At 36.5% G+C, this 25,467-nt stretch overlaps 2 protein-coding genes and 1 long non-coding RNA gene across 3 annotated transcripts; 1 reads left to right on the plus strand and 2 right to left on the minus strand.

Annotated features, from left to right (window-relative positions):
• Nucleotides 1-1,956: 1,956 nt before the first annotated feature.
• LOC122668449 (BI1-like protein) lies at nt 1,957-4,892 on the minus strand. Its single transcript, XM_043865014.1, has 4 exons — nt 4,592-4,892; nt 2,547-2,726; nt 2,269-2,435; nt 1,957-2,151 (listed from the first exon to the last, which is right to left on the minus strand). The coding sequence occupies exons 1-4, from the start codon at nt 4,890-4,892 to the stop codon at nt 1,957-1,959; spliced, it is 843 nt and encodes a 280-aa protein (XP_043720949.1).
• Nucleotides 4,747-18,936, minus strand: LOC122669978 (sodium/hydrogen exchanger 2-like). The gene is made up of 14 exons (XM_043866904.1): nt 18,603-18,936; nt 18,374-18,492; nt 14,685-14,744; nt 14,546-14,592; nt 14,248-14,442; nt 13,455-13,501; nt 9,748-9,814; nt 8,924-9,024; nt 8,507-8,608; nt 6,780-6,883; nt 5,481-5,614; nt 5,315-5,377; nt 5,117-5,206; nt 4,747-4,889 (listed from the first exon to the last, which is right to left on the minus strand). Exons 1-13 carry the CDS (start codon nt 18,779-18,781, stop codon nt 5,147-5,149), a joined length of 1,278 nt encoding a protein of 425 aa, XP_043722839.1. The 5' UTR covers nt 18,782-18,936; the 3' UTR covers nt 4,747-4,889; nt 5,117-5,146.
• LOC122669982 lies at nt 10,289-25,378 on the plus strand. Its single transcript, XR_006334114.1, has 3 exons — nt 10,289-10,423; nt 15,742-15,748; nt 25,369-25,378. It is a non-coding gene; the product is annotated as an uncharacterized LOC122669982 (long non-coding RNA).
• Nucleotides 25,379-25,467: the final 89 nt, after the last annotated feature.

The raw sequence follows: 25,467 nt of genomic DNA on the forward strand, positions 1-25,467 counted from the left end.
CCCACAGATGTGCTTGGTAGCACCTGTATCTATGATCCATTCTTTTGGTTTTTCAACCAAGTTTATCTCGGTCACCATGGCAGTGAAGATTTCAGTCTCAGTGAGGTTAACCTTGGTTTTGTTCCTCCATTTTTGACATTCTTTCTTCAAATGCCCGGGTTTGCCACATACAAAATAATTTCCCTTCCTTTTCTTGAAGGTTGTCCCTTTCTTGGCTTTTAAACCTTTTTTAAATTATTCGTGTTTTTCTGACTCGACCAAATTTGCCTTAGATTGAAATTTTTTAGCCTTTTTGGTCTTATCCTTCTCTCGATTCTTCTCTTCAATTTTAATTCGGACTAAGATTTGGTCCAGGGTCCAATCCTTCCTTTTGTGCTTCATATTCATTTTGAAGTCACTCCAAGACGCTAGAAATTTCTCTAATAGATAAGCAGAAACAAAGTTTTCTGGTAATATCATTTCTTCTTTGGCTAGTTTTGCCACTAAGACTTGGAATTCATCAACTTGGGCAGATATGTTCATGTCATCCTTTATCGCAAATTCTAAATAATTTGCAACAATATATTTTTTATTTCCAACATCCTCCAGGGCATATTTCTTATCCAATGCAATCCAAATGAACTGAGTACAATCATAGGATGCATAGACGTGGTAAAGCTCATTGGATAAAGAATTAAGAATGCTATTTTTGCACTGATAATCTACCTGGATCCATGCTTGCCTATGGGCTTTGAGGATAGGGTCATCATTTTCAGTAGGTAATGATGAGGTCACAGCAAATGAGACAGATAGTTGCTCTAGACCAAACAATAATCTTTGTTTCCATTTTTTGTAATTTGAACCATCAAATGGTTCAACTTTGTTAAGGTCAGAGATGATCCTTAGGTTCTCCATTGCAGACACAATGTAATTAGCCATATCAAAGATTTTGGTCTCTCAATAAACTGAGTGTTTTGCGGTCTTAAGAATTGTTGGAAATTATTGTCAAAATATTGAGAGATCAAACCTAATTTGTTATATTGATGGTAAGAGAGCTTTCAAATTATCTCTTGCACGGATTCTTCCATAAACCTGTAATAGAAATTGTTAAAAAAAAATCACGGACTGAGTCGTGTCACTTAACACTGTTCTTAAGACCGTAGATGCCCCCTATGATGCAACCGGGAATATGCGAATCGACCTCTAAGATAAAACACCCCACCAGCTCCCCTAGTAATCGTGCACTCGACTACTAGACCCCTTCGAGTACTACAGGGCTGTGCTCAAACTTAAAAGAACTCACACAAAGGACCTTTCAAAAACTCAAAAGAAATTAAGAGAATGCATGAAAAACACATGCAAGCTCAAATCACACATGCACTTCTAAAGAAGACTTGATTACTTGATTGATTGATATACAAAGAGGCTAAGCCCTCCTCTATTTATATACAAAAGGAAAATGCAATGAGAATGAGAAATTAAGAGGAGAATTAAGAGTAGAATTCAAAAGTCCAATAACTGAATAGAGTTTCTCTTTTCTTTAGGAGCTTCAAGGGGAGGCTACATATCAAACAAAAAGAATTATTATGAAGAGACATAAGTGTCTCCTAAATCAACTGAAATGATAAGTAAATAAAGACATTAATATTAATAAAACTTATTTTGTACTTAAACTTATTTTGAATCTTAATTTGTTTTAAAATTTCATTTAAAACCAGCAATAACATTCTTAAAGAGTAGAGATCTTCTCCTTAAGGGCATTCATAGAAAGTTGGGGAATTCCCTTAAGTCCTTAATTAAGGGCATTCTTCATCTTCTTTTTTTTTTCTTTTAATCTTGCAACATCAATGTAAAAGCAAATTCATATATTTTCTAATTGAACTACAAATATATCCCCAATAATAATTCCTAAAACAACAGGAATCGAATTTATTTGATAAATGATACAAGCTTTAGAAATGTGAAAACTTATATTTACTATGACAATAAACCAGTCAAAGGAAAAATATCAAGGAAATCTAGATAGAATTGTGTAGAAGCCCATATGTACTCGTCGTAAGTGAAGCGCTTCATCAGTTTCTCCATATCATAAAGAAGATACCATGAGAAAATCATGGCATAGATGCCACCACAAATTGCAACTGCTGTTGTTGACCCAAGTGGGAAGAACATCTGCAAAAGGAATTGAAGAAAAAGGATGGGGAAATTGTTAGATCTTTAATTAGATCAAATATTAATGAAGCATTAATTTAAAGTTAATTTAAGTACTAGAAAAATACTCTACTTCACCTGGATAAAGCCAGTGAGGAAAAGGATAATGAAGCTCGAAAATAAGAATAGTTCAAGATTGCTTAAATCTGCTACTGCTTTGCCCTTCTTTGAAACCCAGAAAAAGTACCCAGTCAAGGCAGGAACCACAGCTGAGAGTAAAATTAATGCTTCAAGTAATACTTTTCCTGCAAATTAATAAGCAATGAATTTAAATAAAGACCTTTTTATGGATACTTGAAAGTACCCGGCCACAAACATCATCAACCAGAAAGAAAGCGATATAGAAGATGACCAACCTGCTATAAATGCACATATTACTCCCCCATTGATAATTATAGTTGCAGTGAACAGCCCAAGGAATAAGAATTTCAAAGAACGTTTTCGATGATAAATGTACAAGGAGCACGAAACTACTGCACAATCAAATTCAGAGTCTCTGTGAGCTAACAAATAGATACCTATAGAAAAATGTGAACCTGAAATGATGCAGAAAAGAATGGAAATCACAAACAAACAATCACGTATATAATGCACATAAAGATTTATTGTCCATGTCCATGTCCACGTTGAAATGAGACCTGTTTCATTATCAATGGAGAATAGAGTTACTGAGTGACAATAGTTCCTCCTCACACTTATCTGAGATTGATTTACCGGCCTATACAAGAATTGGGGATACATGAGTTCTTTGTCCCGGAGCATAGCCTTTTTGCCAGGGGGACAATAAGAATGAGCAGACAAGCATCAACAAAAGCAGACTTTCCGCCTTTCATGGGGGGTATGGGACAGTCATTTCACCCATGTCTAAGTGCAGAAGCCATGCTCCGGGCCGGAGTCCTTTTTCTCATAAGAATTTTACTAAAATACCTATAGAGCCCTAAAAATAACTTTTGGCATGATTTGAAATCAGCACACTAATATATACTAGCGACGGAATACAAGACATCAAATCCCAACACCAATGAAAGGTGGAAAATTGTTCTGCAGTTGATGGGATCCACTCTAATGTATGGGTGTTAAATTCGGCTTAACCTAATATGGAACTTGATTTAACGCGTTCAATCAGTTCTGGAGCTTTTGACGTATCGATAAATTACCTTACAAAAATAAATTAATTCAAACATAGGAGAGAGAGAGAGGTGATCGACATACGAATTAAGTTCAAGACTGGAAACAAGAAAAATCGGTCGAAGGTTATCCAGTAAAGTTGGTTGATGGGAGAGTATAAGACGATCGCAGAAGAGACGATCATGGTTAGAACGATCTGAGCAGCAACGATTCCACACACCTTCGTTATAAATCTCCATCGAAGCTCGTTCTCTCCATTGCTCAGCGTCCCCTCCTGTAAGTCTTCGTTCATCTCTTTCTAGTTCTCTCTGAAATCTGGAATTCGAGATTTCCTGTGAAATATGAATAAAAAGACTTGAGGTTAATTGGAGGGGAAAATATATATATGAATAGACCCTCGAAGGATTGCTTAATAGGAAGATTCGTAATCCCCTCTCTCGTTCTTCAATTTTTTTGGGCAATTTAGTAATTTCATCGCACAATAGATATCCATAATTCCGTTTTCAGCTTCCTATATGGCCGGAAGTTGAGAGGAAATTAAGAAGATCGAACACAAAGACAAGACTGAAATTTACATACTGGTCAAAGCTACGTCACTACCCTGGCCTTTGAAAAGGCATCTTCTCAGCTTTTTCCATTTCCAAATAAATAAAGTCAATAAAGAACAATTTCAAGACTCTATGGGGGAAATGGTCAATTGGTCTGTATGGTTTGACTCCAATCTGATTGGTCTCTCTGCCTTCGCTTAGAGAAGTCCACACAATTCACCCCCTGACACGTTGCATCGAAGATCCGCGGCCACGGCATCTGATTTGTGGGTCCCATATCCCGTGTATATCAATTGAACCTTCTGAATTATAAATAAATGGGAAAAAGACATCTTTCTCACACACTCTCTCTCCTCTCTGACCATGTGGAGTTGCGGGGCTTAGTATACGAATTGTGAGACACTCTCTCTCCCGCGCGTCCATTGATTTGGCATGAGAAATTCTAATACATGTGAGATAAATCACAGCTTCTAGTCTTCTACTACAAGATATTCCAATGATTCCTAGAACAATAGGAATTGGATTTATTAGATATGAATATTATAAAGGCATTAGGAATGTGAATACTCTTATTCTAACCACAACTCAAAAGGAAGAAATGGTGAAACTATTTTTACTATAACAATAATGATGCCTATGGCAGAAATTAAAAGTTTCCTTATAAAGCATAAGATATAAGTAAACAGAACCATGCCTTCAAGTTTGAGAAGGTTCTCCTTCTGCACCAGTTGGTGAACTAGGAACAAATGGTACAAAACCTCGGCCTCCAAACATTGGCCTCATGTATCTGTCATCAAACTTCCTCCAGAAGTAGTGAACAGTTGATGTGGGTTGGCTTATTAGTAAGCTTAGACTACCTCTCCTGGGGAGTGTTTGTTGGACACCTTCATCACTTGGCCCTCCATCTTCTAGAAGCGAGATATGTAATTCTTCAAAGCTCGGGAGTTCAGCTACATTCATAATTGACTGCTTTTGTGGAAACAGCAGAGCATCAATCAGAGGCTTTGTTATCGATCCAAAGACCATATTGATGGATGGAAAGCATTTTAGTTCGTTGTCTGAAAATTCCAATAAGCATGTTAATATCCGAAAGTTTGTTAGTTTTCAGAGAACCCTTTTATATACATATAGAGATGACTTCAGGTATATGCACAAGCCCAAGGGAACATGACCCACCACTTCTACATACCTCGATATTACAATAGACTTAAAACAGAATATGAAAACCATCAATTTACTGATGGACATACCACTGTACTGAAGAGGACAATGATTATGGTTCAAGTGATCATACGTGCACGGTCTTCTGTGGATGTTGAAGTTGAGCCAGATCCTGTAAACTGCAATGTAGATTGTATATTGTAAAACTTCATAGCTTTAGCTTTTTTTTTGATAATGAGTTCATAGCTTTAGCTACTCAAGGAATGAGCTGCATATTTTGGATTTACCTGATCATATGATAAAGCAATAGTAACTGCACCTCTCATTAGGCCTGCCCACCAAATTATGAACTGAATTCAAAACAGTCACAAGGGTTAAAGCTATTTTTTTCTGGTTAACAGTTAGTGGAAACTGTTTGGTAATTTCTTGTGATAGTTTTGTCATGAAAATTACTTGTTCACGCAGTGTAATCTTTGCACTCTCTCTTCTTTTAAAGTAATTAGCAATGTTTGCAAGAAGGAACACAAATGCAGCTCTTCCAACCAGCACTAAAGCAAGTAGTGTCAAACTGATAGCAATTGAAATTCCTGCACTGAAACAAAGAGGTTGACATGAACTAGAAATGTCAGATATTATATATGCTATTAGAGTGACGCACTAAACCACAGTATGAGGTCAGCCTCCATAAGAAAAGACTACTAAAAACACTACATTATAGCTAGCACCACAGGAGAGTTTTTGTGATATTCTTGCTTATTAGGGTCTTATGTGTGTTATGTTAGTTATGGGGGCATACTTGTATTTCTGATATTTTGTTTTCATTATATAATACACACTACCACTACCGATTGGAGTTAAACATATTCTCTCCAATCGGTAGCACTACTTTTCTCCCTATTCTCTTCCTCTCTTCTTCTCTTCTAGTAGTTATTGTTGGTTGTTCTACATCTGAAATTGTCGCAAATATTAAATTGCATATCCAGATCAAATTGACATTTTTTCCCATTCCCCAATAGGAAGTCCAAAAGAATTGAAACAAGAAAGATAATTTAATAGATTAAACCAATCATCATAAACATTGACACATACGCAACCTATTATCTATTAGTCAAATACTGTATGGACCATACAAATGCATATAAAATTAAAGGAAGTCAGAGCAGCTGAGGAAAATACCATGTACCTACATACAAAAGTAAAAGAGTTCAGAGAGCACAAGCTTGGGGTTAGGAAGAACCAGATCAGGGTTAACTTTTATAATATGTATACCTATTATAATCTCTATTCAACTTAAGACTTACTTAATATATCTTGGGACAGCTACATGTATCTTTGTCAACCATACAACTCTATCAAGGGCCATAAAGTTATTAGCATCATCAGGTAATTAGCTACAGAGCTCAAAATGAAACTGATGAGGAAAAAGAAGAATCTCATGATTTTTTTTTTTCCAAGGCAAGGTGATACACAACCTTCTAAAATTTTTTCTCCTCTTGTCAGAATCTCTCTATTAGTGAAACTAGAGAATTAATCTCTGAAAGGAAATATGTTTCAATGCTTTCTCTGTAATCCATGGAACTTCAACTGGATCATTATATTTGAAATCAAGCCCACAATCTGAACCATTGTTATGCTACTTAGCCAGCATAAGGACAAAATCAATAGCTTGAAGGTCATGTAGTAGGACTTTACCAGCTTTGGAACAGTTGGCATAAGCAAAAAGGGACTGATCTGTCTGATCCTGAATAGTACCTCTGATTCCACTCTCATCGCCTCTTAAATAGTTGTTAGTATTAAAGTTCTGTTCCCCAAGGACTTGATGGACTGTCCACAGAGTTGAGGCATACTGATCGCTGCTGTCAAGGAACTCCAAGAATTAGGAGAATCAATGACATTTAGGTTTCAAGTTGAAAAAAAAAACCAGCTGGACACCTAAAAATAATAAGTTTGAAAGCATGTTGGGTTGGGATGTATTGATTTTGTAAAATGTTTAAGGTACATCCGCACCTCCCATGGAAGATTCTTTCATTTAATCTATCCTTCTTAATGCCTAAATCAGGACACCTTAAGTGGTTGTGAATATTCCTCTCCTGAGATTTCTATGATTCACAGAATCTAGAAATGCTTACAATTTTCAACACCTAGATTTGCAGCATTCAACTATTTATTGATTAAAATATACTTCCCTGCAAAGGCAGAATTTAGTAGGTTGGGTATGTCTTACAAGATCACAAGCTTATTTAGTGGTTGAGGTCATCAAAGTCTCCTTCAAGCAACCAGCCAACTGATGAAACTGTATTCAAGTACAATATCACTGAACCAAGTGACTGAGGTCTACGCAATGCAATTAAAAGGCAGTTGAAATTATTTGTTTCCTTCTAGGATATGGTGTCCACTATCCAAAACATTGCATGGACACATTGATAACGTGCCAAGACCGCGAGATACCAACTTCAATCAATGACCGCAGGCTCTCCCCTCCCCCCCCCCCCCAACTCCCCCCACCAAAAAAAGTAGAAAATTTTTTTGGATTCCAAACATCTGAACGAGGAAATTAACTGTGTCAGTAATTATTTAACAAGAATAATATTAGATCCAACAGTGAAATCTGCCTTAAAGGTTGTCAATCAGGCACCCAGGTACCAAATATTAAATCAGATGAAAGGTTGAGCTTTGTTGCCTACCAATTGAAGGACAAAGCTCATTATGAAAATTCATGCTTTAATAAAAGTTATGACCCCTGATACAGTGGAATGGCAAAGCAGACCTGATGCAGGACAGCCAACCCAACTAGTGTACTCCCAAACCCAGTTGAACCAGGTCCAGTTTGAGTGTTTGGATCTAGTAGGGTTTTAGGAAGTTTATTTTATTTGGGAAATTATTATGTAATCTTTTATTTAAGGTAGTCATTAGACATATAGGGAAATTTCCAATTTGAGTTTTATGGGTTTCTATTTTAGTTAGTCTGGTTTTAGTAAGTAATTAGTAGTCTTTATTTTTGGATTTTATAAATAGATGTAATCCCCCCCCCCCCATCATAATGATATGCAAGAATGAATTAAAAAAAGTGAGTTAGTGTGTGTGCACACCCCCTCACCCTTTCTTCTTCTTCTCACGGTTTCTTCTCTTCCGCCCCCTGAAATTCTGATTTCTTCTCAGATTTCCCCTCTCCTATTCTGTCCAGCATTAAGACCTTGTCTAGGAAATCCAGTAGATGGGGTATACAAACACAATTGTCAGCAGCAAGTGTGCATATGATTTTTTAATGGATCTCTATTTACTGCTTTCAAATTCTTCTTTCACTGTATGAAGAGTAAACCAAAGTGATCCATATGTATTCTCAATAAGAAAATGAATTGTTGAGTAAACCAAATACAAATTATAAACAGCTTTTAGTTCTGTCATGTCAGATTCAACACATTTGGGAGCAACTTCAACAAACTAGTGATCAATTATTAAGAAAGTTAACAAAGTCTCACCTTGTATGGCTTGCTTTCCACTTGTCAATGTCTAAGGCATCCATACCAACATACAGGAATATAAAAGTTTCTGCAATAAATGACATAGTTGCAAATGCATGCCTGCAATCATGAAATCATTAAATAATTAAAAAATTTCCCACTAAAGTTCCCATTGCATTTATCTGAGTAACCCAGATTAAAAACATTAAACATCACACTAAGAACATGAACACCCCCACCCCCGGTGAAGAATAATGTGTAGCAAGAAGGTAATACTAATATGGGAGGGGGATCGATGCCAGGCTGCGTGGCCCCAGGGGTGGGATTTTTCATTTCATGGGGGCAGGGCGGCCATTTCGCCCTTCCTGTGACTGGGAACAGGCTCCACACAGCCTGGCAGCCTTCTTTTTCCCTAATCAGAAGATACACTCTTACTTGGTTGTTATCCTTGAGCTTTCAGTAACATTGTGCCACGTATAGTGTGACATGACAATGCCACAAAAGAAAATTGTCAAAATCCCACTAAGGGACAACAGCTGCCAAAGAAAAAAAAAATAGTGTTGTTAGGTAAATAGTAAATGTAGGGCTACAAAATGCACTGCATGAAAATCTATTATTCAAATAGATGGACTAATAGTCTAATACACTAGAAATTCAATTGAAAACAACAATGAGAGGGAAGTAAGGAATTGCCATATGCAAACCTAGAAAATAGGGACTCCTCGGAGGCTGCAGTTCATATAATATCCAATAAACAGGTCTTTTGCTACTTAAAGGACATATGAGAAAGCTATATATGCAACCGTACATGGCAAAGAGAAGAAAATAAAATCTAAAAATTTATGTGAATCAGTTGTGTCGAGAATTAGGGGTAGTTTTGTCTTATTTATCTTGGGTTTTTGGGGTTCTATTTTATTTATCTTCTTTTCTGTCCTTATTTGTTAAATTGTAATATGTAAGGGCTTAGGCATAATTTCATAATAAACCCCTAAGTAACTGACATAATATTAAGTTGAATTTTATTATTAATAGAACCCAGGTCCTGCGATAGAATTCAGTTTCCTATTGCAGGCTGCCTTTTCTCTCTCTCTCTCTTGGCAGTGTGCTTCTCCCTCTCTCTTCTCTTCTTATTCTTCTCCTCTTCTTCATTCTTCTGCTGGTTAGTTAGTTTTCTGGTTTGCAACAAGTTGCCAATCAAGTCAGTTTTTCAATCTACCCTGAACTTTAAAAGGAAAGATTCACACTTGATACTTTATTACCTCAGCTAACATATATGACAAATAAGCCATAAGCATCATAACTGCAACTTCACGATCTGTGGAATGCCTGAAGATAAAGATCAATGATGTGAAGTCAGCTTGAAACAATGATGTGGTTCATGATAATAAGCATATTTTTATTTTGTAAAGACATGATAAAGAAACCATATATCTTTTTCTTCTTCTTTGTATTGGGTTAAGGGTGAGCCTAGATATGCTGCCACAAGCAAGCTGTTTCTTAATAACCGACGCACCAGGAAAGTGATTATTGATGATTTGAAAGTGTAGCTTACTTCCTAGCCACCTTATAGAATAGACTGGATTAGGTGACTTGGAGGCTGCAGTGGTTGCCTTTAGTCAGTCTGTTTTATCCAAAAGAAACTCCGATGTTCAGTAGATGATTAAACAACTGAAAAACTAATGTTTTAACAAAGTTAAATTAAAAATGGTCAAAGACTAATTATTTGAACCACAAAGAACTTTAAATTTCAAGTGGCAAAGGACATTCTCAATAAACACCATTATTTCACCAAGGGTAGCCCAAAGCTAGGAAAATGAATTGACAAAACAAGATCCAGTACGAGTCGATGGACATAAAATGGACTAATATTATGAGAAATAAACTAAACAATCTGATGTAAAGATTTATAAGATTCAGATGAATCCCATCCAGATGGTTGACCATAAAAAGTCTAAAAGAAGAGCTACAATGTTTTGAATGAAATATTGTGACTTAAAGTTGACTGGAAGGATGATTGAAGGATCAATATGGATATGAAAAGGTGAATAATGATATTTGTGGTTCTCCTGAGATTGATTGGGCTATAAAGACTCTTTTTTATAGTCCAGTAGATCTCCTACGATTAGAAAGGTTCTTTGAGTCATGCACGATCTCTGTAGTAGACCTATCAATTTCTCTTAATAATTTTTTAAGAGCATTTTCTCAAGTAATGTTGCCTCAAATTTACTTTAAGTTTTGCATAATCCTTTATCTAGAATTTATCCTTTTAGTTGGCTGTTCGTAGAGAAGTTCAAAGCTGACTCCGTATTTGCTAAAGTATTTCCCTTTATAGTTTTTTTTCCAATAGATGGTTGAGATTTAAAACAACTTATCTGGTCCACTTTTATCATGTTTCTTCCTCATTGTGTCATACTGCAACTTGCCCATAATGTTTACTAAATGGTCAGATTCTCCCAGTCATGTAAAGCTATTTCTATTGAACTCTCATGTTGCTCCATTCTGTCTCACATGAAACTATGAAACCTAAGAAGAAAGCTACCAAATCTACTGCTACTGCTCCTTGGATTATTTATTCATCTTTCTGTATTCAAGCTGTCAATTTCTTCGTTCCAACCCCATTATGGATATAGGAACAAATATATGTCTATAACAAAACCAGGATATGTAACTAGTACCTGCAAAGTAGAAGAGAGAGCTAAACCCATGATAGGTTCGACATACCTATCATGGTCTGCCAATGAACTATATAATAATAAGAAAAATCAGAGTCACTCTGAGTAGGTTACAAGAGACACATGCACAACTTAATATAACTAGACTCCAACTAGTAACACTAAAGAAGACCAAACATATCACAATAGGAACACTACCCTATCATGAGATTAAACACAGTACATCTCTTAACACTCCCTCAATCTGGAATATTTGTGTGTGTGTATCAAAAGAAAGCTCCAGCTTGAACCAACAAGGATATATATTAAAAGTAGCACCAGTCTTTAACATAAATAGAGCAGTTGTAGACGCCAGTGAACACAGGGAGAACTTCATTCTAGTAGCAATATCAACTCAAGCACACCAATTATCAACAACAATAGTATAGAAAATTTTCATGTTGAATAAATCTAGCCAGCAATGAACAAAATATGCGGTAGAGAACATTAATCACAATCCAAAACATCATAGCAACAACATCATAAACTCTTCTCAAGGAAGGCAAGTGGTGACTAGTAATTTCACAAACAAGACATATAAAGTGAAAATATTGATATACTTATGAGCCCCAAATAGAGGTCACAAATAAATTTGCAGCATAGGTTGTTGCGAACAAGATAAAAGTGCAGTATAGGCCACTACGAACCAAGTAGCAACATCAGGTTGTTGGGGACCAAGTAGCAACATCAGGTTGCTGGAGACCAAATAACTCAAGGTTGTTGGGAACCAGACAACATAAGGCTGTTGTGGACCACTACTAAATTACATTGTTTCTAAAAACCACAAATAATTATCTTCAGAAGATAAAATTGTTGTTGATAACACAAGCAGGAGACACAAACAGAAAATAATAGTCTTCAAATAAGTAGATGACACTTTGTTGATGACTCAAATAAATAATAACTCCAATCTCCCCCTCACTTACAAATAATGCAGAGGATGCAATAAAAAATATTCCACCATCATACAGCACGAAGGATGAGCATAACATACATGATAAATCCCATAATCAAGAGTAGGTGCAAATAAGATCACAATAAAATAATCTCCAACCTCCCCCTCACAGTAGCAAATAAAATACCAGATAGGTAGATTTAAACAAATCTGGAAGAGGGGAGAAGAGAGAGATAAGTTGTGATACCATGTAATAAAACCAGGATCTGTAAATAGTACCTGTAAAGTAGAAGAGAGAGCTAAACCCACAATAGGTTCAACATACCTATTGCGGCCTGCCAATGAACCATTTATAATAATAAGCAAAATCAGTGTCGGACTCTGAGTAGGTTACATGACACACATACACAACTTAATCTAACTAGACTCCAACTAGTAAAACTAAAGAAGACCAAACATATCACAATAGGGACACTCCCTATTGTGACAAAACACAATTCATATCTTAACAATGTCAAAGTTCACTGCTTCTGGTCAGCTGACTCGGTCCCTAGCTTTCATTGCTTTTGCTCTTGCACCTTTGTTAACAGCCTCCATGGCAAATCAACAGATATTCTTAATAATGATGGTGTCCCTCCAATTATTTACTTCTACGACTTGATTAATTTCCAGAATATGAAATTTTCCATCTAGAGATTTGGAGCATGTTCAGTCATATGGTTGAATTCTAATACATTAGTTGGAGAGGCCCCTGATGTTATCTCAAAATCTCTCTTGATGCTGAAGAAATTTGCAAACTCTTCTTTGCCTGAAAGAAATTCGGTCCAAAAGGACTTTTAAAGATACCAATCTCTGGTCCAAGGCCAACAAAAAGTACCAGGTTCAATAACTTCAAATCAGAAGATGGCATGACCTTTATGGGCATCATCATTGCACTTGAAAGCTTAGCATACAAATTATCCCTCTCCATAGACACTGTCACCAAATCCGGACCCCAATGTAGTTTCTCTTAGCTAAAGCTCCTTATATTCATCCAATAAAATGTGGTACAAGGTAAGTACAGCTCGATTGTTCCTTCTCTTCAAAGAATCACTCATTTCTCTATTTTCTTTTTCAAAACCATCAATGAGTTTTCTTTCATAATATGAAGAGATGCATTCTATTGATATTTACATGTCATGCCTTAGTGCCAAATTATGTGTACATTTATTGGTGGAAATCAAATTGTCTCATAGACTTAAAAACATCTAACAAACGCAAAAGCAACATATGTTTAAACACTGTCAGACACAGATAAACCTAAATAGAATAAAGCCACCATAAAAACTTTGAATGTGGAGCCTAAAGTTTTCAATGATACCTTCCAAAGTATAATGTCTTTATAATGTAGGCACTGATAAGACCTACCTGCAAAGCAGCAAGGAATGGCATAGTTAGTATAAAGCATGAACTTTTGACATAACATGTATATAGTTCTCACTGATGGTAGAAATTCAAACGATGGCCCTTAAATTTATGAAATAAAGGAAAACTTGGAAGCCAAACTCAAGCATGCAAGTCCAATGAGTTGAATCAAGTAATTTTAATTGTATGAGTTTATAAATTTTGAACTGCTTAATTAAAATAATTAATAAATTATATTGACATATCCTCCATATTTACAAAAATTACAATGCAAAACAAAAGGAAAAGAATAGAAAATAGGAGAGATGTTAACATTTGGAGTACAAAATACTGATGTTATCTGAGCTGGGAGCAAGAGAAGTAAGACATATTGCTATCTTCAGATAGATTTGTATGGGATTTGAGATTTCAGAAGACGTGTTGCTCTAATTTTGAGGTCTACAATTCAACATCAACTTAGACATGTTAAGAAAGTTTGGCATTCATTTTTAAACGAAAGAAGGGAAGATCTAAGAAAGAGATGCAAGTACTTGTGAAACGATATGAAAAACTCAAAACAACAATCAATTAAGAAGTTAAAGTACTTGAAGTCTTTTGAAGATTAATATAGAAAATTCAGCACAACTGAAGGTGTCATTCATATTTGGACTTAGGCGAAAACGATCTGAATTGACCGCAAACTTCCTAATGGACATGCTTATTGTGATCCACATTGTAATATGTAACCAATCAACGAACTAAGAACTTACTGCTATGCCAAGTGCTGTACTCGTTAAGTAGAGATAAAGGAAGGTCCCAAACAGTTTTAAGGATATGAAAGCATTGATACTGCTGAGATCAACTGTTTGGACTGCATTGAAAAGTACAATAGAGGTCGCATCATTCACTACTCCCTCCCCGAATACAAGACTGTAAAGTAAGGGTGTCTTGTCTTGACTGAGAACCTTTAACACGGAAAGATCAGATATTAGTGGAATAGTGGCATATCTTATAATCATTGAAATCGTAAGTAATGTATTGGATCTATTTTGACATTATCAGCATAACCTGCAATGTACACACAGAATCTGTGGCTGACAATATGGCACCAATAGCTGCAATATACCAATCTCAGGTTCTCAATATGAACAGTGAAGCAAAATAATAAAGGTGAATTTAAAACTCAGTATACTTGAGTAGTAATCACCTAGATAATCTTGCACACGCAAAGATGCCATACCAATCCTTTTCAATAGAAAAAATGCTCCTAGAAAGTTTCCAACAGAACAACTGAATGTTAGACATGATGAAGATGTCAGTTGATCTAGCTCAACTCTAGAATTTGATTCTGAAGCTGTATATTGCAAAGAAATGTTTCCTTATATGTCAGGAATTAACTCAATGGGAATTATTTATTTCTCTGTGGTATCCCAGAATCAGAAATGGCATGTTGAAGCTGGATCAATCATCGTGAACTACGTTATTCAGTCAAACACTGTCTAATTTAGAAGGATTTATATATCAATCCAGCTAGCCTGAAATGTTTCTGCGCTCTTTACTGAACCAAGATGGTCTAGAAGAATATGCATGTCTTGGGAAAGAGTACACTATGGTAGCCTCCAGTGAAATGGAATATATTGGCAAACAGGCATAATTTCCTTGGCAGACTCCCAAGTCATGTAAAATCCTTGTGCTACACAAAGTTCTTAGGAAGCATTATAAGGATGAGTTGTCTTGCAAAGCATCAGTCATTCAAATTTGGTTTTATGGTGAACATCATTTGCCTCCTCCAAATCACTGCCAAAATTAACCATCTTATGAATAGAATCAATTTCATCAATTCCAATTATCCATAAAGATATCATAAAATCTTTGAGAGAGTTTTGGTGTGCTCCTTATAGTTAGAAATACATATTCAAGATCAAACAAAATTTCTAGTTTTTCACTCATTATCGGTCCTGTACAAAGCAATATCACACTATCACTAGGATTAGGAATAGAGGATCGTACAATTATATTTAGATTACTGGGAAAATTGTACTGCATGGAACATAGAGAAACAACAAGAAGAAAATGACCCATAATTATGTTTTCATTTTCTTTTGACTGTGTTATTAATGTGTCCACCAAGTATGGAAGAATAAATGAACTGAGTTGTCTTCTATTAATTGGATCATTTTCTCTTTGCCTTAGTGTTTAGAAGGTATTAAGTAGATGTATGGACACAATTAAGGATATGTTTATGGATCTGTAAATGGTGTTAGAACAACTGTTGGGAAGACAATCAAGTTTCTGATCAAAGTAGGTCTACACCAGGGGCCATGCATCAAGTGTGACCTCCTTGCATTATTTATGGTTGAGTTAACTCCATATGTGTCAGTAGAAGTCCATTGTTTTGTGGTGTTTGTTGATGATTTGTTCTGATAATAAGACCAAGGGTAGCAAATTCCAAATTAGAATTGTTGAATGACGCTTTAGAATCACAAGGTTTCACAATAATTGAAACATAGGAATAAATGGGGTGGAATTTCGCTGACAATAGGAGTAGCAAAGAAGAATTGTTAAGATTGATGACCAAGAGATAAACTAGAGTGACCACTTTCCATTTCTTAGTTCAGTCGTCAATGAGTAAGAAATTAGAGGGTGTTTCCCATTGATGTGGATCTGGGAGGATGATGTGAAACGATGCTTCTGAAGTGTAGTGTTAATTGATGCATTCCAGGAAAACCAAAGGGTAAATTAAAATAGACAACTGTAAAACAGCAATGCTACATAAACCTGAATGTTACACAATAAAGAAATAATTTAAAATAAATAATCATAACTGAGATGAGGATGTTCAGTTGAGTGGAGTGCTCCTTTCCATAATGCTCCTCTTGCTTTTCCAATTTCCCCTGAAGCTACCACTATTGATATGCATTTAGGACCAAAACATGGCCAAGACAATTTTCACCCATCAACATGATTTATTTACTTAGATACGTTTTGTTGGATCATGGGAGAGATGGGTTGAGGCAGAGCCTTTCCATTTACACAAGTTCTAATTTTATTCTAGAGTATAGAATCCTTGTCTCATCCTAATCTCTTTACAGCTCCTAAGACAAATTAGAAGTTCCATTTAAAATGTGTATTAGTAATGCACTGACAGTTAGTGGTTTCCCTGCATATTCATAATGATTGATTTATGGAGATCTAATGCGGCATCTGTCACTTTACTTATCAAATGAGTAAGAAGTTCACTCAAATTGCACTCAGAAAATATATTCTCTCTAAAAACAGAATTCTTGATAGAGTATTTCTGTTTTCATTGACATTTATTATCTATTACACCAGGTTTTCTTTTATATTGAACTAATATTATTGAAGTTTATACTGTGCTCACCACATCTTAAAATATAAAAAATTGGAACTCTTAATATGAAGCATGAAATGCAAAATCTTTTATCTATTAGTTAAGAAATAAAATAAATTTTCAACCTTGAGCATCTTTTTGTTGTTTACCACAAAAAGAAAAGAAAAAAAAGGTAAAAGCATCAAGCATTTTCGCTTTCAACAAACACAAGAAAAGAGAGAAATTCTTGGCATGGGGTGGGGAGGTGCTGTGGGGAAGAGCAATGGCAGATATATACTAAAGTCACCTAGGGAGATAAGGCAGAATGATATGAGTGTGCCAAGCGCCCCAAATAACAATATCGTTGAGAAGTTGCGAAAAAACTGCTTTTTCTTGACCTGAAAACTGGAAAATGTAATTAAGTTTCATAAATCAACATCCAAGACCAAAGACTTGTTTATCTGAATTAAAATTAGGTTGAAAATCACAATTCACAGTATATCAACTCCAGTACTTTGATGCGCAAGATGGTGCATCCGGACTTAGGACAGAATAACATGTAGAAATCCCTTCAATATGTCCTTCAAAAAAAAAAAGTGGAACAGCCCTAAGAAAAGAACAAGGGCATGAAAAACTGAGGTTTGTTTGAATTTTAAATGATTTTAAAATATTTTATTCAAAATATTATTTTATTTTCTAAAAATGTGTGTTGGAGGGTTGGATCTTTTCTTAATAGGCACCTAAATGACCAATAGGTGGATATATTGGAAGACTTGTTTGAATGGTCAACATACAAATCTTGTAGGAAAAGACATGTTTTGTGGGCATATCTTTTGAAGACATCCCTTTGGAGTACCTCTTCTTCTACTATATAAAGAGAAGAGGTCCGCATATTTCTCTAACAATTGGAGACAATCTCAATTTTGTTTTTGGCTTCTCTCTTCTTTGTGTATATCCAATTGAGTGCAATTCTCCATGCCCTTAGTAGCCTAGTAAGTGAAGTGCATCACTTCTAAGCTTCTTTTGGGATGTTGTTTTATCTTAGAGGCTGATTCGCAGAAACCTGGTTTGTACCATAGGTGACATCTACAGTTTAAGGAGAGTGACTTTTGTCACGACTCAGCCCCACCGATTTCTCTAGTTTTGTCATGGTTTTCAGATTCGTGACGCTTTATATGGAGCTTGAGATTGCCAAGTCATCAACCTCAGTTTGTCTACAATTAAGATAAGTAATCTATCCCCTTATTAGTTATTACATGTGTTACCATGTATGCTTCAGATGAATTTTTCCAACGGGGTGGAGGGTGGCGGACCAAATTATTCCACTGTTTCCAGAACATTTCTGTCTGACTCTGTATTAGTTGAATCCAAGAAGAAGAGAGAATGAGAAAGCATATGACTAAGAATTAACTTCAAGCACATCATCTACACCCTATACTTTGTTAAGTTATAACAATACAGTTGAGAAACCGGTCAGAAAGCCTTGTGCTTGATGCCTGCAACAGAATCATAAGCAAGATAAGAAGAAAGTAGGAAACTCCATTGACAAAAGACTCGAGCCTTACCCAGCATTGAAAATGATAGGAGGAAGCAAATAAATGAAGAACAACTCCTCACTGAAATTAAGTATGCTCGAGCTCTGGCCTTTACTGACCAACAAGACAACAAATCCAGCACATAATCCCTATAACCAATCATTATTGCAATTACCATCTCACACCAAGCTGAATTTGAAACACCCATATAGAACCAATCACCACAAGCAGGGGAAAGAAAAGAGGGGGAAAAACGAACCAAAGAAGAGCAGTGATGGACTCGTTAGCCCATTGGTTTTCTTCAAGGAGATGACCAATCACGATACAAGCACAGAGTAGGGTGAAGAAAATAGTGAGTGCAATAACAGTTTCCTTGCTAATAGAGGAAGAGCCAAGCTTCTGAAAAAGAGAGGAAAAGAACAGAGCAGAACCCGCCATCACCCACTTCTAGATGTCTGAATTGGTTTGTGCATTTGAATTTCCAAGTCCGTTTAGCGTTTGAGAGATCGAAGTAGACAATGGGTTGCATGGAAGAGGAAATGTGTGGATAAGAACTCTGGCTGGTAATGATTCCTCGTCTGAGCTGATAGAGAAAAAGAGATAAAAATTCAAGTATAAATAAGATAGGACCGAAAGGGAATGTAACAGGAACAAGTATGAATAGAGAAGAGGAGGGAAGAATGGTTGTTGCTCGGGGCTGTTGCCGTTAGTTGGTGGCTCTTAAAAATATAATTTTTTATATGGTTTTCTCATTCAAAAAATAAAACAACCTAATAAAATTCAATATTTTCTTCCCCGTAACTATGCCTAGTGAAGTATAACACCTCATTATTTGTCATATGACCGTGTATGAGTTAGTCCATGTGATAGAGGACCCGAAAAAGTATAATAGTTAAAATTACAAAAGATGTCATCTTGTATTTTATATTCATCTCATTTGATGGTATTTTGATCATTTTACTAAAACTTTGAATCAAAGTTTGAGCAACTTTTCTTACCTACTTTGGACTAAAATTTAGTCATTTAGATGTATGTGGAATCCTCTATCACATGAGCTAATCTATGTACTACTAAGACGCAAATAGTGAAGCGTTATACTTCACTTTGCTTTCATATATAGAAAATACATCAAATCGATAATACATCAATAAGAAATCGTTAAAAGAACAATAACAGATTGAAACCGCTCGAAACAATAACTATAGGTTTTGGTTTGATTTTTATAGATCGGAACAGGGACAAAAACTACCAGTTGGCTACCCTTGTGATCCTATCTTACTTAATTGGTCCAAATCCCAGAAGAATTGCTTTCCCCACGTACGTTTAATATCATGGGTGATCTCGAATATACAACTTGACTTAACCTAGTCTTATCCAATTAAATGAGGTTAGTTACATGTATCCTTTTTTTTTTTCTAATCAGTTATACTATATTTAAAGCCATACTTTTTTATTTTTTGAAGAAAAGGCAATATATTTTTTTTTTTTGGTAATCAGAATTTCATTGAGATAGATGTGCCAAAGCCATAGCATCCTTGAGACAGGAGGTGGAAATAGGCCAATCTTTCCTGCACGTAAGGGAGAGAGCCTTTTGAGCTAGAGAGTCAGCCACGCTATTAATCTCTCTAGGAATAAAAGAAAAAGAGACTTGTAAAAAGAAAGACTGGAGATGACGAAAAGGCAATATACATTCAAAATCATATTTGTTACTAGCCTAAACTATGCACGTACATTTACTGCAATAAATTTATAAACTTGGTGGAGGTTGGATGGCATATCAAGTCTCATAGACTGTGAATCCCATAGCTTTTATGAGTTTCTATCAAATAGTTCCTAGTTTGGTTACAGATTAAATGTAGGAAAAAGAAAGGAGTGACTATGATTCTCTCTATAATTAATGCATGGATGGTCCTGTTAGAACACGCTCGGGTTTTGTCAAACCCGAATCCATCCCCATACAGATCTCTAGAATACGATTGAATCAAAATAAACAGGGAAAGCAAAGTGCACCTGGCACCCACATGTGCTGATGTAGAACAGATAAAAACGCCCTCCAATAGCTGCAACAATCCGTCAGATAATGAATGCAATCCGCGATGGGGATCTTCTGCCGTCTCCTAGACTCTCCCACAGCTCCCTTTCTTGTGGAGAAAAGAGAAAAGAGAATAGTGACTGCAGGGATCCCTCATCAGTAGTATTTATAATACTCCCCAATTCTAACCCACTTCCACAATGGGCCAGGCCGGTCCGGTCCATTTCAATAAAACAGTAGCAGCCACGTCAGCCTTTGTATTTCTTGATCCCCATCAATGATCGATCCGATAATTAATTAAGCCCACACTCGTCGCATTTTGGAAAAATCCTATCAATCTCCCACTTGGGCTAGATTAATTATAAGGTCATCATTATCAGATGTGGCCATGGGATCTCAATACAACAATAATGCTACTAAACCTTGACCCAGTTAGCAAATATATCGATGTCAAGCAATAGCAAAAAATACACTTCAACATACGGCATATCACTTTCTGTCAGCTACAAACAAAGATCTACTTACTAACATGAACCGCCTTGAGATGATTTTGTACAAGGAATGTCGTACACGTCTGTGATCACATAAATATTGTCATCATTCCTTGTGGGTCCTCGAACGTATCATGAGCATCGTACGACTCATGGATTATCTTTGAACATCGTCATGATTCGTTGGTAATCGAATGACTTGGTTTATCACCAATCGAACATCCATGGCTAGAAATAGCCGAACGACTTGGCTCGTCGCCAATTGAACACCCTTAGACCAAAAGGCCCTCAACACATCAACCATATGCATGCATGCAGATGCTATTCATCACAATCGAACAGAAGCATCACAATTGAAACAAAAACATATATTAAGTCCTCCCACTCAACAAGCATATCAACGAAATAGGAAGAACTCTCAATCCACAAACAGAACAATCATGTAAAGAAGCACTCCCACTGATCAAGAAAATCGAGCAAAATAAATCGATCAAGTTTGAAATAAAGATCCAAAACACACATCTCGGTACAAAGTAATCAAAAACCGTCAAACTATTCGAATCGATTACTTCTTTGTTCTCAGTCAAGTACCACTCTCAAGATTCTTTCTTTCTTTCTTGTGCACAATTAGATACTAATTCCTTCAAGGGTATAATCATAGTTTGTTAAGTGCATCAATTTCTTTATTATATTCTTCATGATATTATTCGTTCATTCATTCCTCTTATTATTCTTTGTTTTATTTCAGTGCTTGGCTTTATCATTCCATATTATTGATATATTTTCAATCTACGCTACCGAAGCAGCTTCTGTCAAATGGCTCAAGGCCGGTTATACCCTATAGGTTACAAATTGTTTTTAAAACAATCTTTCATCGTTACAATTCTTATTGATGGATTATTCGTTCATGGTTCATTATGCTCGTTGGTTAACCGTCAGTTACCATAATTATTCACTTATTATTTCATCTCCCATAATAAGTTATTATTCGTCATCAGCATAATTTCCATCAACATATAGAAACAACATATCATAACATTAAAAGTTTCTATATTGCACAAACTAACATGTTCTTTACCCATCGCGTATCCATTCATCACTAAATATGTATCAACATATTATCACAAAATCAGTGGTTCTTAACATTTATCATCAACACACCAAGTACATGTATGCATACAATCAAGATGATAAATATCAAACAACAATACTGCTTTACAATAATATTGCATTCTTGCCCTTTAGGGTCAAAGGTACACGTCTTTATTGTACCGATACACGTCTTTATGGTACCGCAAATACCGCGAGGTAGCAACAATTTTCAAAAATCTCCCTCCACCTTTGGGTGATAGAGAAATCCCTAGGTTATGCACCTCAACAATAATTTATCGCACTGCAATTACCGTGAGATATCGATGACTTTCGGAAATTTTCCTCCACCTTTGGGCGGTAAGAAAACCCCTAGGTCACGCATCCCAAATTCTTTGAATACACTATCTTTGGATGGACACATTGTCTTTCCATGAAGAGATCAGTAGTTTTCAGAAATCCCAGCACCTTTGGGCAACTAGAACCCTCAGACCACTATCCTTCCAATCCATGTGTATATCACATCGTCAATCTTTGGTAACATCGCTTTTGGGCTAATGTCACCTATTCCGCTGCCTTAACAGAACCATAAAAGGATTCAATGAGCCACTTTGGTAGATCACCATGTTATCCTCTCATAATTCCCCAACCAGATATGCAGCAATATAAACACATCGATCGTCCATAATGTGTTGTGATATGCACATTCATCGTCCAAGTGGCAGTGGTCAGCCCAAAATAGTCCAAATATGCTCGAAGTAGCATAATCATCCAAAATAGGTCCCTGAAAGTATTAAACGTCCAAAACCAAGTATCAGTGGGTAGGTCTTGAAATTACGAACGAAACAAGACCAACCGGAGCCCAATCAGATGCTCCACTCGCCCATACATCACTCAAAGGTGACACAATCGTCATTGACAGGTCCCATAAATTCAACAAAATATTCGAACAAGATACCCAAAACGTCGGCCTTAAAAAATACAAGTAAAATGGGGCATCCCAAAACAGAATCCAATTAAAACGGCGTTCCAAAACAAGAAAAACAGCTTCTAGAACAATAAAACATTCTAAAACAGTCGATTCTATTCCCAAAACAACTGGAAAACGCAAAAACCATCAAAACCATAGTCTCTGTTTATCCAAGGTATTCCAAATTGCATATCAAAAACGAAGAGCACGAAAAAACAGACACACCAGAAAAAAAAACTGCATCTCAAAATTCATCCAAACGAACCCACACGATCCATTTAAAGTTGTATGGTCATTTTCCCCTTCTTCTTTTTAAAAAAAAAATCGAACCGAACTTGTCCGAACCAAAGTGAACCGAAGCAAGCGAACCGAACCCAGTTCACCTGAACCGAGCCGCCAGTCCACCCAACCAAGTCATCGGGTCAAAAAAACCGAGTCAAAAAATGGGTTCCTAACAGGTCACGGGTTGGGTCTTATATCCGGGTCGAGTCAACCTTGACCAGGTCTGGGTCGGGTAAGCTTTGACCGGGTCAAACATGCCCCAAAAGCATCAGGGCTAACGTCATGCTGACGTCAGCATCGCTACGAATTTTTCTTCTTTTTTTTTTTTTTTTTTTGCAACTGTCGTCGACGCGTGGATCTCACTCGCGGCTTTAACCAACGCGTGCCGGCGTGTCCGGCCGCCGGCAGTGATGATCCACACGGCGTCGTGATCGTCTCTCCGAGCCCTTCGTACCCATAGAAAAAGTTTAGATTTTTGCCGGTGGAAAAATCCGACAGTGGCCAAAGCGTGCTGTTTCGCCAAAATCCGGCCAAAAACCCTATTTCCACCGTCAAACCTCGATCCAGGTTCTTAATCAATCGATCCTAGGTCCATATGGTCGGCTCTGATACCACCTGTTAGAACACGCAGGGGTTTTGTCAAACCCGAATCCGTCCCCATACAGATCTCTAGAATACGATTGAATCAAAATAAACAGGGAAAACAAAGTGTACCTAGCACCCATGTGTGCTGATGTAGAACAGATAAGAACGCCCTCCAATAGCTGCAACAATCCGTCAGATAATGAATGCAATCCGCGATGGGGATCTTCTGCCGTCTCCTAGACTCTCCCACAACTCCCTTTCTTGTGGAGAAAAGAGAAAAGAGAATAGTGACCGCAGGGACCCCTCATCAGTAGTATTTATAATACTCCTCAACCCTAACCCACTTCCACAATGGGCCAGGCCGGTCTGGTCCATCTCAATAAAATAGTAGCAGCCACGTCAGCCCTTGTATTTCTTGATCCCCATCAATGATCGACCCGATAATTAATTAAGCACACACTCGTCGCATTTTGGAAAAATCCTAACAGGTCCAACTTTAGTACTTTACTTTGTGAAGCCCAAAGCACATAAACTATATATGGAGGTTAATTACCTTCCCAGAAAGGGAAGTTATGGTAACAATTAAAACATCACTCACATAAGTTCCTCATGATCACTTCTGAACTCAAAACTCTAAAATTCCTATCTAAACTCATCACATGGGTTTCAAATTGAGATACTCATAGAGGCAATGGAAAATAAAAATGGAAATCCCCCTTAGTTCTCAAACTTAAATTATATTCACTGAAACTCCCATATAGAATACTTCCTTTTCTAATTCCCCTCATAAAGCAAATTCTCACCTCTGTATCTACCTTGATTTTAAAATAATACTTAAACTACCCCTGGCACATTTTCACTATTTTTCTATTCGCCTTTAAATCTACATACGAAGTACATATTAAGAGGACCTAACTACATATTACATAATTAATGATATATTATTCCTTTAATGTTTATATTTTATTTTAACATCCACTTGATCATCTCAATCTAACAAGGTGTGGTATTTGATGTCTGTGATGTGGATTGACCAATTTTAAAGCACATTTTCTACCTACATATTAATTTAGTCTCAATATGTACTAGCATTAGTGATTATGTAATAAATATTTTAACCAACTCTTTACCAAAAATATATATATATATATATATTTTAACCAACTCAATATGTACTTTGGAGGTAAATTTAAATCCTAATCAAATTATGACCCATTCTATGTAATTTATTGGCAGTGGCATATCTAATTGGTGGGAAGTGTAGTTTCACCACATTCGTCCATCACACTAGCATATGTAAAAGAGCGTCCCAGTGCACAAGGCTCTCACAACTACAAGGTTTCAATGGGGCAAATGTATGGATTTTCATCCTCTCAAGTGCGATTCACAACCTAATGCACCTTTAAAGTGCATTGGACAGTACACCTCACTTATGCATTGGATTGTTAAAGGTGCACCTCGGTGCACAAATGAGGTGCACCGTTCAATGAACTTTAAAGGTGCATTGGACGGTGCACCACACTTGAGATGATGAAAATTTCAAATGTACACAGCCTTAACCCCTGCTTCACAGAAGAGAATGTTTTCAAGTTTCGAACCCACATGCAACATAACCTTTGTGCCAGCGCAAAAGAGTGTGATGGTCTTAACCAGTTGAGTGCAACTTAACATCAAA

Source organism: Telopea speciosissima, chromosome 7, assembly GCF_018873765.1.
Source record: "Telopea speciosissima isolate NSW1024214 ecotype Mountain lineage chromosome 7, Tspe_v1, whole genome shotgun sequence".
Classification (NCBI taxonomy): Eukaryota; Viridiplantae; Streptophyta; class Magnoliopsida; order Proteales; family Proteaceae; genus Telopea; species Telopea speciosissima.

Excerpts from the sequence above, each read along its gene's own strand:
- LOC122669978 (XM_043866904.1), bottom strand. The coding sequence starts at position 18,781 with ATGGCGGGTTCTGCTCTGTTCTTTTCCTCTCTTTTTCAGAAGCTTGGC. Across the intron at positions 18,493-18,602 it reads TCCATCACTGCTCTTCTTTG|GGATTATGTGCTGGATTTGT; the intron begins GTTCGTTTTTCC and ends GATTGGTTATAG. Across the intron at positions 14,443-14,545 it reads ATTCTGTGTGTACATTGCAG|GTTCTCAGTCAAGACAAGAC; the intron begins GTTATGCTGATA and ends TCCGTGTTAAAG.
- LOC122668449 (XM_043865014.1), bottom strand. The coding sequence starts at position 4,892 with ATGGTCTTTGGATCGATAACAAAGCCTCTGATTGATGCTCTGCTGTTT. Across the intron at positions 2,727-4,591 it reads TGTTCCTAGTTCACCAACTG|GTTCACATTTTTCTATAGGT; the intron begins GTGCAGAAGGAG and ends GCATCATTTCAG. Across the intron at positions 2,436-2,546 it reads AATATGTGCATTTATAGCAG|GAAAAGTATTACTTGAAGCA; the intron begins GTTGGTCATCTT and ends ATTAATTTGCAG.